The sequence below is a fragment of the Crinia signifera genome, chromosome 2 (assembly GCF_055691185.1).
Source record: "Crinia signifera chromosome 2, ASM5569118v1, whole genome shotgun sequence".
Taxonomy (NCBI): Eukaryota; Metazoa; Chordata; class Amphibia; order Anura; family Myobatrachidae; genus Crinia; species Crinia signifera.
The window spans coordinates 265,477,495-265,494,223 of NC_139218.1; the positions used below are offsets into that span (position 1 = coordinate 265,477,495).

At 41.8% G+C, this 16,729-nt stretch overlaps 1 protein-coding gene across 3 annotated transcripts in view; it reads right to left on the bottom strand.

Moving 5' to 3' along the window:
- VWA3B (von Willebrand factor A domain containing 3B) overlaps positions 1-16,729 on the bottom strand; it is a 159,461-nt gene that overhangs the window by 40,584 nt on the left and 102,148 nt on the right. For all 3 annotated transcript variants that reach the window (XM_083168556.1, XM_083168557.1, XM_083168558.1), the window contains 5 exons: positions 10,645-10,765; positions 9,023-9,147; positions 7,132-7,269; positions 6,849-6,946; positions 2,370-2,533 (listed from right to left, as the gene is read on the bottom strand). In XM_083168556.1, coding sequence (XP_083024682.1) covers positions 2,370-2,533; positions 6,849-6,946; positions 7,132-7,269; positions 9,023-9,147; positions 10,645-10,765 — 646 coding nt within the window. The remainder of the gene's footprint in view (positions 1-2,369; positions 2,534-6,848; positions 6,947-7,131; positions 7,270-9,022; positions 9,148-10,644; positions 10,766-16,729) is intronic.

Here is a 16,729-nt window from a genome sequence, read left to right on the forward strand (position 1 = left end):
AACATAAGTTTAGCAGTAATAAAGAAAATGTAAATGACATTTTTGAAAAAGAACATATTGCCTGTTTCCTACCTGCAAAGTATTTCTGTGGATAGAGTTTTGTTGATGAGAAAACCAAATCCTAGAAATATTGCTAGTTTATGTCACTTCCCAAAGTATGCGAATCAGGCACAGTATAATCACATGATTCAGAGGCAGGTGGATGGAGGGGACCGGCTGGGGCACGAGTCCTCTGCTGCTGCCACCCTGGCCCATATATTACCTGACAGCAGCAGCCTCTCTCCCTAGCCCAACTGCTCACATGACATTGGGCCTGATTCAGAGGAGGGTGGATGGAGGTGACCAACAGGGGGCCGAGTCCTCTGTTGCCGCCACCCTGGCCCAACTATTACCTGACAGCAGCAATGTCTCTTCCTAACCCAGTTACTCACGTGACATTGGGCTGATTCAGAGGCTGGTGTGAGTAAAACATCGGATGCAAGTGCCCAATGTTTTACTGACACAGGTACACTGCACCTGCATACCGATGGTTACAGCCGGATCCCGCAGATTGGAACTTCACGTACGGTCATGCAGTTCTAACTGGCGACACTGAGGGTGACACCGCCATGTTACTTCCATCAGACATACAATACTGAGCAACCATGTGGTTGGTCAGAAGTCTGATGGTGCAGCCGATGTTGACTCCATGATTTGTATGGAATGCCCTGGATTAGAGCCGCAGCTTGTGGGCATCTCAATAGACAGCTGCTGGTACTGCAGCCGATACTGGTTCACGACCTCCGCTAACTCAGGGCCTGTGCCAGGTAAATAAGCTGCTCTTACAGAGATAGAACAAACACAAGGAGACAGGTATAATCTAATAAATGCTGTAGAGAAGTCCCATTTTCCTTGGGTAATGTCATTTTTTTTGTAAGTGAAGATTAATTTTCCCTGGTGAAATAAACTCGCTTCCTCCAGCCTCAAATCATCATTTCACAGGGTGTAAAGTAATAGCTTCACTGAATAATACTTTTCTCCCAGTCAGAGGTGGCATCATTTATTGATACAATTATCAGATGCTTCCTGGGAATAAATTGAATTTTCACACCCATTAAAGACATTATAGATAGGTGTTATATGTTTCTGCATAATCTTTGATATAATTTCACAGTGAAAGTGGAAGAGAAAAAAAGTACAAAAAAATATACAATGTATCAAATATCCACTTAGTAGAATAAGGGTTTTACAGATCTTATTTAGTAGAATTGCTAGTTCATTTCATTTGCTTGAGGGATTTATACATTGTACAGTACATGTCTTTGCATTAAAATAATATACAAATATATAATTTTGTTACAATACGGAATGTTAGATCAGTACTGGACAAAAGGAATGGTGGACATAACAATCTCTTTGACAGTATTAATGTCACTATCAAAGCAACGTGAACATTAAAATAGTTTCCCAAATTCCACCATTGCAGTCTATGTTTTAAGGATATCCATGCTTGAGTTCAGATAGTTACATCAAATTGACTGAGGCACTAATTAAGTCACCTGTGCTAAAGCATGGATATCCTTAAAACCTGGGTTGTAATGGCAGAGTTTTTCAAACTCTGAATTAAAAGAATTTCTACTGATAAAAGGGGGGAAATATTCTAAATGGACTGGGTGCGGGATCCCAACAGTCCGGATTCCGATGATCAAAATACCAACAGTGACATCCCAACGGTCATTATTTCAACACATTTTTTTAAGTACTGTAACCCTTACCTTACCCCTAACCGCTCTCTTCCAGCAGTCTAATAATAACCTCCACCTCCTACAGCCTAACGCTAACCTCCCCAACCTAATCTCCTCCTCCTCCTCCCTGCAACCTAACCATAAGTCCCCCTAATGAGCGCAATGTGTCAGGATTCTGATAGATGGGATGCCACTGTTGGTATAGTGACCATCAGCATCCTGACTGTTGAGATGCTGACTACTTCCCACTATATACTGTATAACAAATGAAAATATTAAGTTTATTTTCAAAATCCCAGTTTTACTAAGGATGAGGCTAGAGACTGTGAGACACTCAGCCATTTCAATTATGGCTCGGCGGACAAGAGAGAACTCTGACATTGTATACTTTGGATGACCCTCTAGAATGGGAGGAAATTGAAATGATTGTCTTGTCAAATCAAAAAATCATTTGAATTCTTATGAGCTATTTAAATCAAACCCACATATGAAACAGTGGAACCAATCATGCTACTTGCAAGAATAAATGGAACCGTTAATGCGTGTATAAGAAATGAATCGTTTTTTAGCCTGTGATGTCAAAGCCTATGTGAAGAAACATGGCTGGGGTAAATCACTAGGTAATATTAATGATGAGTGCTGTACCTTGATCTCCGGTGTCAGTGCTAGCAGAGGAGTCACTGTCACTCCGAGTTCTGGATTTTACATGTTGCTTCATTGATGGTCTTATTCCACTTGGTACAGATCTTTTCTTTTTATCTTTCGGTGGACTTGGTTTTAGAAGGGGTTTAACGAACTGGACATTAGGACTAAAATTCAATATTAGGAAATTAGTAAGTACTCAAGGAACAAGATGTAAATATAGGTCATATTGTCCATTACAGTCTTCAACACGAAAACATACAGTATACAATAAATTAGAAAAAAAATCTATCTTCAAAAAGTTGCATAAGGATAGATTTTACGATAACCACATTTTTTTTATATAAAACAATAAACATTACTTTAATAAATTGTACTCTTGCTGAAGACTTAGAGAACAGGTCTTCAACCTGTGGCCCTCCAGATGTTGTGGAACTACATGTCCCAGCATGCCCTGAGGTTTTTTGGCAAGCTCTTATAGGAAAAAATGTGGCAATGCATGTTCGAACATGTAGTTTCACAACATCTGGAGGGCCACAGGTTGAAGACCCATGACTTTGAATATATAATTTATCATTTACTCTCTCAGTGGACATTTTTTGGGTGCATCTATTATTTACTTTTTTCAAACTGTAAAAAGGGGGATACAGAAAAGTGGAAAAGAATGAAAGGGCCTAGTCATTGAAAGGGGCAACAATAATCACAAAAAATAATCCCGTAGCCCAAATAGCAGCATCTGTTGGCAGTTGCCCTCCTGCAAATTTAAGCAAATGGCCTAGGAATGCTTTTCCTTTTGTACAACTATGCGGATGAATGTGCAATACGTGAGGGGCTTGTTTACCACCTGCTTATGGTGTACTACTAATTGATACATACTGATATGCATCAATCGGTCAGTGTGACAAAACATACACCAGGCCTATGGCAGGAGCAGTTTCTCTTTCTGACCATGGCCTCCTGTGCTTGTGTCTGTGCACCTGGGAACGCAGGCCCTTGTATTGACACGCCTGTCCCATAACACGCACACTGAAAGGACATTTTTGCATGCACTGCTAGCCCCTCCCAGTCCACGGTCTGTCCCATATCACAACAGTGCCTTTGTGCATACACTCAGGGGTTACTCGGGTTGACACGCAGCGTTGCATGTCATTTTTCACCTGCTCGCATATGCCACCGCCCACCATTTGCAGGGCGAATTCCCCAGCACGGCTGCGAATGGATGATTAGCATAAACATCCATTTGCAGCCTATGGGGAAGTGTTAAATGATGTGGAAGGCACACGCAAAACTAAGACACTCTACGGTGTCTTAGTTTTGCGTGTGTTCTTGAAGAAAACATGACGGGCAGCTGACATCTGATGAATTACAATGGGAATAATACCCAGCATTTTCATGAGAACACCCATGAAACGCTGGATGTTCCCATGGGCGCGTCTTCCCACCGCCTCCCCACGCCCCTGCCCGGTGAACACTCTGTTCACAGTGGCCGCACGCACCAGGCACAAGTGCCGAAATGCGCATGTGCAAAAGTGAAACATGGGTACTCTGTCAAGCGCTGCGGAATATGTGTGCACTATATAAATAACTGGTAATAAATATTATAATTATTTTTGTGCAGTTATTCTTAAAGTCATCCTCAAAAATATAGCTGCCTCCTAATTCCTGACTGTCCACTGGAATATTTCCAAGAATAGTTGGATGGTAACACATTACTGATAGATTTGTAGCTAAATAAATATATTATAAACCATGTAATCACATATGTCTGTTATACTCCTCACTCTCTCTAAAGCACATGACTTAGTCCACTGTTATTGATACACTACTAATCTGCGGTTTCCTCACTCGGCCCTTATTCAGATCAGATCGCAGTACAAATTTGTTCTCAAAATGGGCAAAACCACGTGCACTGCAGGTGGGGCAGATGTAACATGTGCAGAGAGAGTTAGATTTGTGTGAGTTATTTTGTTTCTGTGCAGGGTAAATACTGGCTGCATTATTTTTACACTGCAATTTAGATTTCAGTTTCAACACACCCCACCCAAATGTAACTCTCTCTGCACATGTTACATCTGCCCCACCTTCAGTGCACATGGTTTTGCCCATTTTGAGAACAAATTTGTACTGCGATCAGATCTGAATAAGGGCCTCTATTTTCCATATGGGTGCCACTTTCTTCCTAGAAGACACATGTATCAAAAGAAAATGAGTAAATCTATAAAGAGAAATAAAATGCAGCAATTTTCTTTTGTAATCAATTGTGAAAATATGAAATTTGAAATAACAAATGGACATGATGCCTCATGCTCCACTATCTTCTGTGCCAACAAAAGATTTAAGGACTTTCCATTGCAGTCAACAAAAATGTCAAAAGAAAATACATATTGCATAAGAGGAGTTAACTATGATATGAACAGTTTAACTGCTAAGTCTACAGTCTAACCTGTAAGGTGCACATGTAGGACAATGCAAAAAAAATCATATTAAAGCAGATTTGTTATTAGAAGATTCCAAAATACAGGTTATTTCCTCCTAGTGTACATCAAGACAATCCCAAGTGTTTCCCTCTGCTCAGCAGGATATGCCAAACCATAGCTCTTACTGTATAGAGAATGTTTATACCTGAACACTTTATGTGGAGGAGACGTGCTGTTTCCCATCCTGTACTCTCAGGTACCTTATTGTTATGGCAATCATTTCTTATAGAACACATTCTAGCCTTTCACAATTCACTGCACTGGCAACAATACAATGGGAGCTACAGATAAATCCCAACACCAGCAAAGATATATATATATATATATATATATATATATATATATATATATATATATATATATATATATATATATATATATATATATATATATATATATCTGCTGTTGATATTTCTATTCATGCCAATGGGTGCAGGGTCAGACAGTTGTATGTATATGCTTTAAACATCTGAGGGTAGAACAATCTCCAACATCCGGAGAGGACCAGCACTCCCAATATCGATGCTATATAAAGTTTAATATCACCCGCGGTTCAGCAGTTCGACACATCATGTCGGCATAAGACCGCAGCAAAACAGCATAGAGGAACACATTATACAGAGCCCTGATGGGCCATTTTGGTGTTATTTACACCTTTATTACTGAAGGTCGACATGTCTGAAGGTCGACATGGGGTTAGGTCGACAGTCAAAAGGTTGACAGGGTTTTTTTAACTTTTTTTTTTAGCTGACATGTGCCGACAGGAGGTATTTCATGTCTTACCATCCACTAGGGCAAGGTGGGAGAATAAAATAGTGCCCGAAGCATGGCGGTGTACTTTTTGAATTTTCAACCCTTTGACTGTCGACCTTGCCCATGTTGACCTACAGTATGCTTGTGTCGACCTAGATACATGTCGACATTTAGTGCTTGACCAAATGCATGTCGACCCTATAATCCGTACCCGTATTTATATGTATCTTTAATGTGAACATAGGAGTGGAGGAAATAACAAAAAATAAATGACCCTCCTCTGTTATTTTTAAAATAAAAAAAATAAAAAAAATGGCTGGGTGGCTGAAAAAGACTATCAATGGAAGGATATATTGAGAAAAAAACAACATATTCAAACCATAACTTGTGCATATGCCTAATTTGTTTATATTCTAAATCCGGTGGAGATGAAGTAACCAGTCAGGACGAGGTGAACAGACCATCACCTATTTCTGCAAGGACAATTTTCATTACAAATCCTCTGTGTTGTCTTCAGTCACCCATTTCTTCTTTCATAACCCCACCCTGAAGGATCAATCATATGTATAGGCTTACCCTAGAAATGGGTAAAGGATTGAGCAGTGGAGCAAACTGGGTATGAGGGTATGAGCATGAGGCACTAATAAGTAACACTGTTAAAAAGAGAATTATGTACTTTTTGCATTGAATACAGCTGTCTGCTTTTCTTGCACTTGTGATGGCGTTTTCTGTTTTTTCAATATTTATATATAGCATACTTGCCTACTTTTGAAAACTAGTTTCAGGGAGATTGTAGTTGGTGGTAGAGTTTTGTACAGCACCCCATTGAGGGGGCATGTCATACTCCACCCAAGGGGCGTGCCTAGTTCCATATATGGAGAGATTGTAAAAAGAGATTGTGAACATGGCACCTAGAAGCGTGGGTGTGCACTGCTACATCTGAGAGGAATCTTTTAAAATGACTTTTATACAAATGTAGATGAGCGCCAAAGCAGTTAGTAAGAGCTACTATACTTGGTAAAGTGCTGTGAAATGGTGCTGATGATTCAATGTAAATGTATCTATCTCTCATTCCTTTTCCCACCAATAAGGTAACAGTGTAATGTGGGCTAGGTGACATGAGGGAGATTGCTAGACTAATGAGGGAGAGAGGGAGATTGCTGCTATTTCAGGGAGTCTCCTGCAGAATGCAGGAGGGTAGGAAGCTATGATATATGGCCTACAATATATGACTATATAGAATTATACTTACATCGTATAGTCAATCATCTGAGCTTTTCTGATATAGCCACAGGAAAAAGCAAACTGTGATGGGCTCATTTTAAAGAGCTCCCTCCGTAAACAATGTTCCTGAAAATAGAGAGAAAATGAGTATGGCATATTCATAATTTATTGGTCTGTTGTTTTACTTTGTATACTGCAGTATGAAAGGTTGCTACTGAAGGGGTGAATGGCTGTATATACATCCTGCTGCACTATTCTCAGATAGACTGTATTGTGTTGGTAATAAACAAGAGGCCAGTGACCGCACTTACTTTTCTATTGTTGTACTTCATAACAGTGTACAATTTATCCGCTGCTTCAGTCCTTGGTGTTGCTATGACCACTGCAGGGACATAACAACCTCCTCCTCCTCCTCTCGCCCCAGTTTTTGCAAAAACACAATCTCCAACCTGAAGTCAAACATATAGTTACAACATTTATACCATTTATTTATGTGTTAATTAAAATGAAAAACCAATATTTTTACTATCTTCAGCATGACGTCTTAAAATATAATTTACTGCATATTTGAATGGTAAATTGCTGTTTAATTTTAGCTATAAAAAAAGATACATTTTCAAAGGAGTTTTAATACTTTTAATACACCCGTCAACATCCACATTAATGTCTTCAAAATGAAAATATAGGGGGACAATTATTAAAACTTGGAGAAAGAGATAACATGTAGAGAGATAAAGTAACAACCAATCAGCTCCAATCATTTTTCAAACACAACTTGTAGAATCACATTTAGAAACGTATACAAGCCTTATAGGGCAGTGGAATTTTGGGCAAATTCCAGCGAATGGCCGGTGTTTAAAAACTGTGGCAATGGCACCTAGCACCCTCCAAATATATTAGGAGCAACCCCATAGAATAGATTAATGTTGCTGACTTTGGGCCTTATTCTAGTTCACTCTTTCTGACAAAATCCTTCTTAGATGGGCAAAACCATGTGCACTGCAGGTGGGGCAGATGTTACTTGTGCAGAGATAATTAGATTTGGGTGGGGTTTTACTTCAAAGTGAGATCTATATTGCAGTGTAAAAATAAAGCAGTCAGTATTTACACTGCACAGAAACAAAATAACTTACCCAAATCTAATTCTCTCTGCACGTGTTACATCTGCCCCCCCTGCAGTGCACATGGTTTTGTCCGTCTAAGAAGGATTTTGTCAGAAAGAGTGGATTAGAATAACCCCCTTTATTGGCATACAATGCGAGAGGAACTAGATTTATAGGTAAAACAAGTTACTTTAATGTAATATAATACCAAACTTTCTTTAGCTGTTTTAAATTTGTCTCACTTTTTGTTTGCCTGGTGGAGATGTACTTGTCTTAACCACTACATTCCATATATTCTACAAGAAACCTTTATAGGCACAATGTTGCCTGCTGGAACTGGAATTGGACCAGGATGTGCAGTGCACATAGGCTCCTTTATCAAGGAGGCCCATTCTGATTCAGCACATCTCTATCATCAGACTGCTCAAAACAACTTTCCAGGAATGAATAAACTGAGACAAAGCCATTCACTACACATGTGCAACTCATAGTTGCCTACCCTCCTGCATTCTGAAGGAGACTCCCTGAAATAACGGCAATCTCCCTCTCTCCCTCATTAGTCTAGCAATCTCCCTCATTTCACCTAGCCCACATTACACTGTTAAATTTTTGGAGAAATAAGGAATGAGAGACAGATACATTTACATAGAATCATCAGCGCCATTTCCCAGCACTTTACCAAGTATAGTAGCTCTTACTAACTGCTTTGGGCTCAGATACACTTGTATATAAGGCATTTTAAAAGACTCCTCCCAGATGTAGCAGGACACACCCACGCTTCTAGGTGTCACGTTCACAATCTCTATTCACAATCTCTCCATATATGGAACTAGACACGCCCTTTGGGTGGAGCATGACACGCCCCCTCAATGGGGCTCTGTGCAAAATTATATTACCAACTATAATCTCCCTGAAACTAGTTTTCAAAAGTAGGCAAGTATGGCTGCAACTGGGAAATACGCCACACCATCTAGTGAAAAACACATTAACCCACTGTGATCAGATACAATGCCGCAAAAGTCTCCTTTTCATTTGGGCACACCTTATATTTATAGCATTCATTCATTTCAACACATATAACGATATATAATATAGTAACCTTCAGAGCTGGACAAGGCAGAGCTCCTCCTGTTTGTATTATAAATCTGATGGGCACAATCTGGTTCTCTCCAAGCCAGAAATCCACAAGAGCAGATTTAGGATTAATACTTCTCAGCACGGTTCCTGTATGAAATAATTCAGCAATTATTACTTGGAAACAGCATACCTGCTATACACTCTGCTACCACATGAATTACACACTTAAAATAGGAATTGATTGGAAACCCAGCAGTATCTTTTCCACACAACGTATTACTCAGTCAGCTTTTTGTAGCTGGGCTCAGGAGAGAAATAACACCCGTCATCACACTCCCTGATCCCTTCCTCCAATAATAATTCAATTAGGACACCAGCTAAAGTTACAATATTCTCCTCCATCCCTTAACTAAGATACACTATGAAGTTCCTGTACCATGGGCCACATCCCCATCGCTCCTTAGTTATAACAAGGAGAAGGGTATTGGACAAAGGGGAATATTTACAAACAAGGGCAAGTGTTCATACTATGCACTCAAAGATGATATAGTATTCGGTGCACCCCTCTTCTCCACTCTCATTTGCTCCCAACAACTCATTCAGTAGCACCCAGACACACTCTCTCTAGGGGCGATGAGATGGAGGGGGATGTACTTATTACCAAGGGCAGGGCCCCAAGACATGGTTCTTCCTGAGCGGCTGACTGTGCCCCTTGTACAGCTGCAATGAGAAGTGGACAGTAGTGGGGGGAGTGTGTACTCAAGAGGAAGTCTCTCCCCATAGGTAGTGGCTGCTGTGGGAAGGGCCCTGAGTAGTATAATACAGATATAATAGCCTAATGCCTAATGCGGGTATATAGCAGTAAGACGGTCAGAATGTGAACTGCAGGGGTACATTTGTACAAATCCTTAGTTACAGTACCACTGCATTTAGGTGAGGTATGTATAGTTACCCCACAATATTGAGAAATATTTAACAAGCCTCCAATAAATGACAAGTGAAGGTGTTGTAACCAATAAGATTCTAGCTATTATTTTGTAGAATGTACTAGAATAGATACATTATAGCTAGAATATGGTTGCTCAGAGTAACAGGAAGGCTGAGAAGCCTCCCCCACAGTTTAGCCCAATGGTGATTATATTAGAAACTAAAGGCCCCCATACATCTGGAAGCCATTTCCCCGATTCCACAAACCGACTGGCAGCACAAATCGGAGGCCAACGTGATTGCCAATCTATTGGCGAATAAAGGAAATAAAACATGTGAAAAATCCCTGATTTGCCGTTCCAAGCTGTTTACAGTTCGTATTAGGGAACTGAGATTTTGAAACATATTTAATATTCCTGATTCACAAATGTGGCATTAGGGGATCGGGACATTTCCACAATCCATCGTTAATGTTAGCACAACACCTTTGAAATGAAATAGGTCAGTCCTGTGAACAGGAACAACGGCAGTGCTGCCGCTAGTTCGGGTAGCAGGTAATGCTAGTTAAATATATTTCAGTGTAATTCTCCTTTAATAACAGTGGAATTGTAATTAGTAACAATTATAATAGCAAGACTTAACAATGTACAGTATATCATATTCTAGATAGTTTCATTTTGGAGTTGATGTAAACTGGAGCAGTAGTCAGTACAGTACCTGGGTAATAAAACCCATCAATCTCGGACCTTGCGATGACTTTTTGACTTCTCAATGTGTCTAATGGTTTTCTTTTTGGTTTATTATTAATATTTTTCTTCTCATTTTCTTCATTATTTTTCTGTTGAGAACACATACAGTAATTATCAATAACGTTTTTAAATAAAAAAATACATTCAAATACAGTGGGCAATGACAGTCAGCTGACAGCTATTGTTTGTAGGATAGACTTAACTCCTTAGCAACAAATTGGCCACATTGGCCAATGAAACATACTGTATTTATATCTTTATAATTTTAGGGAGATTTATACCCCTTTCAGACAGAAAAAAAGACCCGGGAATTTCCCTGCTCTTGCCGTGTCGACCCGGGTTTTTCTTCTGTCTGAAAGGGTCAACACGGGTCTAAAGTTCCGGGACTTCGACCCAGGTATTTACCTGGGTTTTTCCCGGGTCTGTATTCCAAAAACCCGGGTCGCCGGCTGTCTGAAAGGAAACGACCCAGGTTTTTGGGATTATTACACATTGTTAGGCACTGATTGGCTCTCCTGGTGGGGTGCTGGCTGATTGGTTGTGAGGATAGGCTTCTCTGATTGGCTGGGAGGGCATGGCAATGGAGCTGGCCTCTGAGGTCATTAGGGAGCTGAAAAAAGGATAGCATGGCCCACTGGTAGAAGCAAGAGGTGAGAGCTGCTGGCAGTGAGAGGGGAGGAGGATATCGGCAAACAGATGACTGGGACAGTCAAAGATGCCACAGTGTACTCAAACATTGCAAATATACTGACAGCCATGTGAGGTAACATGTACCTTCCAGTATATAAAAGCAATAAAACTTGTTTACAACATATCCTTGTGTCATGCCATGGTTAATGCAATGCAGTAAGCAGTCACCACCCACTTTTGATGACCTCATCTCTGTGTGCCTTTAAAACTGTCCTATTCTTATGACACACAGAGTTTTGCAGGAAAAAGCCGGCTTCTGTGTGAAAGGGGTCGACACGGGAAATACCCGGGTTTTTGCTCCTGTGTGAAAGGGGGTCAGCCCCTTGCTGCCTAGTTTTACCCGGGTTTTTGGGATTTTTCTGTCTGAAAGGGGTATAAGTGGGACAAACAGGGCATCAACTATCGATTCTAGTTCAGTCAATCACCAGGATCTCTGTGCTAACTTTACCAACTACTTAGAGATTCTAAACTGTTGGATGATGGAGCAGTTGAGTTTTCCCAGTTGGTAATTAAATGTTACCATATTTGGGATACTATAACTATAGGATAAAACACTAAAAGACCAAAAATGTTTACAGTGTTCCATTTCGGACTAAATGAATATATAAAATACATATACATTTATTCACCACAAGATTAACATTTACAAAATCTGAATGACATAATTAAGTACAAAACATTGAGATCCATAATTGTAGACACATTACATTAACTTCACTGCCATGACTATAAATCCTTCATAAAACCAACAATATTCAAAGAAAATGAGTTTCTCGTATGTATGTATTCAGAGAGAGAGAGGGTGGGTGACAAAAACAATCTTCTGATAACACTCAGACTGGAGGCCAACAGGTCAATCAAATATTTTCTGATTACAATATCAACATCTGTGTTACAAGACTCAAAGCTGTTGTTTCTTAAGGTCCATACACACTGGGTGATTTTGCCTAGCGTGTATGGACAGCGATGATCGGTGTCATTGCTGGGGGGGAAAGCCACTCAGTGCATACACATTGAGAGGCTTTCCCCCTGCCTGGTGCTGTCAGCGGGGGGCGGCCGGATTTGCATAGCACAGCATTATGGAAAGCCGGCCGCAATGCCACTCATCTGCTGGTAATACCAGCAGATGAGCGGCTTTCCCAGCGATGATGCGGGAGCGCTCATCTCAGCTCACGACTCATCATCGGGCCGTACACACTGAGAGGCTTTGAGCTGAAAGCTGCATAAAACACCAAGTTTGGCTGCCCATCACGCTGTTCCCCCTGAAATGACTGACCACCGGGCATCTGTCTGCTTTCTCCAGTCCAGTCACATGATCAAGGTAAACTTCAGGTGCATTCCCTGGTTCTGTGTATGCTGCTGCGGGCTGTAGCGAATCAGCACACACCAGGGGACTAAAGGCACCCTCCCAGAGTCTTCTTTGCCTTGAACAAACTTGTCGGTTCCCATGCAAGTTCTCCAGCATCAGCTCCCAAGGCTCCTGGCTTTCTCCAGAGATCCGGTTACCTGTGTCCTGCTGTTACCTGTCTGCTTACCTGGTTTTTCCACTGTTGCCAGAGACTCCGCTACTTACCATCTCTAGTGCGATCCAGCTCTCTGAGTATGGTCCAGGATTATCAGCATAGTCTCTGGCACTTATAAGTTCTCATACAGATAGCCCTTCCCGGCTCCTAGGCCACACTATCAGTTCCCACATGCCGAATACCATCAACCAGCTCCTAGTCTGTATCATTGGTCCCCAGCTTCACTGCATCATTGGTCACCCGCTTCACTACATCATTGTTTCCCTTCATCAGCTATCCCTATGTATACCGCAGTTACCTCCAGTGTTGCTATACAGCATTCATTGCCATCGACCCACCCGATGGTTCAAGTACTTCACTACCATCATCACTCTGCATTCTCCTGAGCACCATCCCAGTCAGCCACAGAGTAACCCGTGCAGATGACCGCACCCTGCCCATCAGGTGCAGCAAAGTCTATACCCGTTGCGGGGGTCACTGGTAAAAACCACTGGTGGGTTATACTCTGTGCCTCTGTTTAGGGTCACGCCAATGCTCTGTGGCTTCAGCAGAAGTTACCAGTGCATCCCTCTGCACGATCTCTAAAACCACACAGCTTCCGGGTTCCCTGCACCCTCCACTGGCCCACCCAGGTCTTTACCGGGAACAGAGCAAGATCAGTCCATGGCCAAAAGGTAATATTATTAGTATTAGTCTTTTTGCATTCCTTGGAGTAATCGAGGACCCAATACATGCTTATTTTTGTGATACAATGGAATTTATAACAAATGATGCAAGAAGAGCATAATTACATAAAATAAAGTATTTCCTTGATTTTAAAGCAGTAAACAAGATTACCTTTATATTAGACTACATGATGGCCACAGTCCACTGAAGCTACACTAAACATTCACAACCAGGTTCTGCAACATGCTGCTCCAGCTTCAGCTTTATTTATACTTTTATTTTAATATTTTAATACAGTGGGTAGTTTAAGGCCATGTCGGTGTTTAGACAAATAGCAATCCTTAAATCTTCACATAGAGGACACTTTCATATTATACAACAGATAATGTCATAGGGAAATCAACACTCCAAATTCTTTTTTATGACCTTAAACCTAATGTCCTATCCTGACTATACAAGAAATATTTCCAGATATTTTGTAGATTGCAGTGTCACATAGCAAAGTACAGTCATCAATACCAATATGTAGAAGTTGTTTTTGCAAAGAAAGGCCAATATAGAACCTGGAAATACTAATTTATCATAAAGTCACATCCTACAGAAATGACCTTGAAGTACACATATAGCAGTGACTGAACTCATTGGCCATTGTACTTTTCAAAAAACAAAGACAAGTTAACCTTATACATACACAGTAATGCAATTCATGGGCCTAATTCAACTTTGATCGGAAGGGACCGACTTCGGCCCCATTCCGATGGTGGGGGGGGGGTCTGCACATGCGCGTATTAGCGCATGTGCAGACCCCCTGTGCAAACACCTTAGACGAGTATCACACTCGCTGAGACATTATCACGGATAGGAGAGGAAGGGAATCACTGGAACGCCCAGCATTTTATGGGCGCACCCATAAAAGCATTGGGCGTTCCCCTGGGAAAGCAGGCATGGCGTTCCCTGCTCAGGGCAGGTGGCTGATGTCACATGACATCAGCGCACGCCCCCTTTTATAGGGAATCGGTACATCTGTCATAATGAACTTAGGTCTATAGTCATTAGGTCGACCCCACTAGGTCGACTGGCAGGAAGGTCGACCTGACTTAAGGTCGACATGGGCCAAGGTCGACATGACTTAAGGTCGAATTTGCATAAAGGTCGACATGAGGAAGGTCGATTGGTCATAAGGTCGACATGGGTTTTTCACTGTTTTTTTTATCTGAATGTCGACACAGTCGGCAATGAGAATCGGACCCTCGCATCGCTCGCTTCTCTCGCAATGCTTCGGGCACGGTGGCTCGCTTCGCTCGCCACAGCTTTAATAACCTCCTCCACGCCCTAGTGGATGGTAGGGCATGAAATACCGCCTGTCGGCACATGTCGGCTCAAAAAACAGTGAAAAACCCCATGTCGACCTTATGACCAGTCGACCTTCCTCATGTCGACCTTTATGCAAATTCGACCTTAAGTCATGTCGACCTTGGCCCATGTCGACCTTAAGTCAGGTCGACCTTCCTGCCAGTCGACCTAGTGGCGCCGACCTAATGACTGTAGACTGAAGTTCATTCTAATAGATGACCGCATCCCCTTTTATAGCGGCTGTAATAGAATTCAGTTTAGACTGACTTTTATTACCGAAGGCAGGAGAAATCATTCAATGGTGAGAGACCATCGAATGATTTCTTCTGCTAGCAGCCGCATTTGAGGGGATGTATTAAGGCCCCCATATAGTATGCGATATGGGCCAGATTTCACCCAATTCAGATCCAGCCCAAATCGCATGTTTAGACATCCCTTCCGACCCGATGCGCGATCGGAGTCGGGCAATCAAAACAGCTGCACATAATAGTTCACTGAATTATGGTTATAACAGTCAATTACTTCAGGTACTGTAATTATTTCTGTTAGTTATTACTAGAGACAGGATTATATGCATTTGCATATTTGCATATGCATTCGCATATTTTGCCCATTCTCACTGGTTATTGCATATTTTACCTAAAATCTAGTATTGGTGCATATTTTAGGCCCCGTCCTCTTACCACCCATGAGTTACAGCACTGCTTTGCCCTGCTGCTGCTGGCCAGGTAGTGGTAGAGTGTGCAGGCTGGGGCAATATGTGCACAGTGTGGGGAACCTTGGATATACGCTATGTGTTGGATATACACCATTATGAAGCTCCTAAACCTTTGCCTGCCCCTGGCCTGGGACTTTACACCAAGAGAAAGACTTCTGCAGCAGAGGAGGTGGGCGGAAGAGTTGTGACATCATGCAGCGCGGAGGAAATGCTGTGTCACAGTGAGTATGAGGTATCCTTCCACTGCGTGCCCTCACGCTATGCTGATCCATCGGCGCTGGAGATGAGGGTCCGTGTAGTTGATGCAAGAAAAGCTTTGGACGCTGCAGTATGCTGTAGTAGCCAGGAAGAAAAAAAATCCTGTGTACAGATGTCTAATCTGCAGATGCTGTGGACCTATCTTTGAGGGTTATTTGCAACTAATTGTATGCTGATTTTTAAATAAAGAAGTGAAAAATTACTTTTTTTATTATTTAATGTAGCATATTTTAACACTTTTTATGCATATTTTAAGTATTTTTCATGCATATTTCAAGCTTTTTATGTTGCATATAATCCTGTCTATAGTTATTACAGTTCATTCAAGTTTTCTTCCAAATTCATCCAGTGGAAGGCCCAGAACAGGCTCACTCTGGCATTGGGCGTTCCCCTGGGAAAGCAGGCATGGCGTTCCCTGCTCAGGGCAGGTGGCTGATGTCACATGACATCAGCGCACGCCCCCTTTTATAGGGAATCGGTACATCTGTCATAATGAACTTAGGTCTATAGTCATTAGGTCGACCCCACTAGGTCGACTGGCAGGAAGGTCGACCTGACTTAAGGTCGACATGGGCCAAGGTCGACATGACTTAAGGTCGAATTTGCATAAAGGTCGACATGAGGAAGGTCGATTGGTCATAAGGTCGACATGGGTTTTTCACTGTTTTTTTTATCCGAATGTCGACACAGTCGGCAATGAGAATCGGACCCTCGCATCGCTCGCTTCTCTCGCAATGCTTCGGGCACGGTGGCTCGCTTCGCTCGCCACAGCTTTAATAACCTCCTCCACGCCCTAGTGGATGGTAGGGCATGAAATACCGCCTGTCGGCACATGTCGGCTCAAA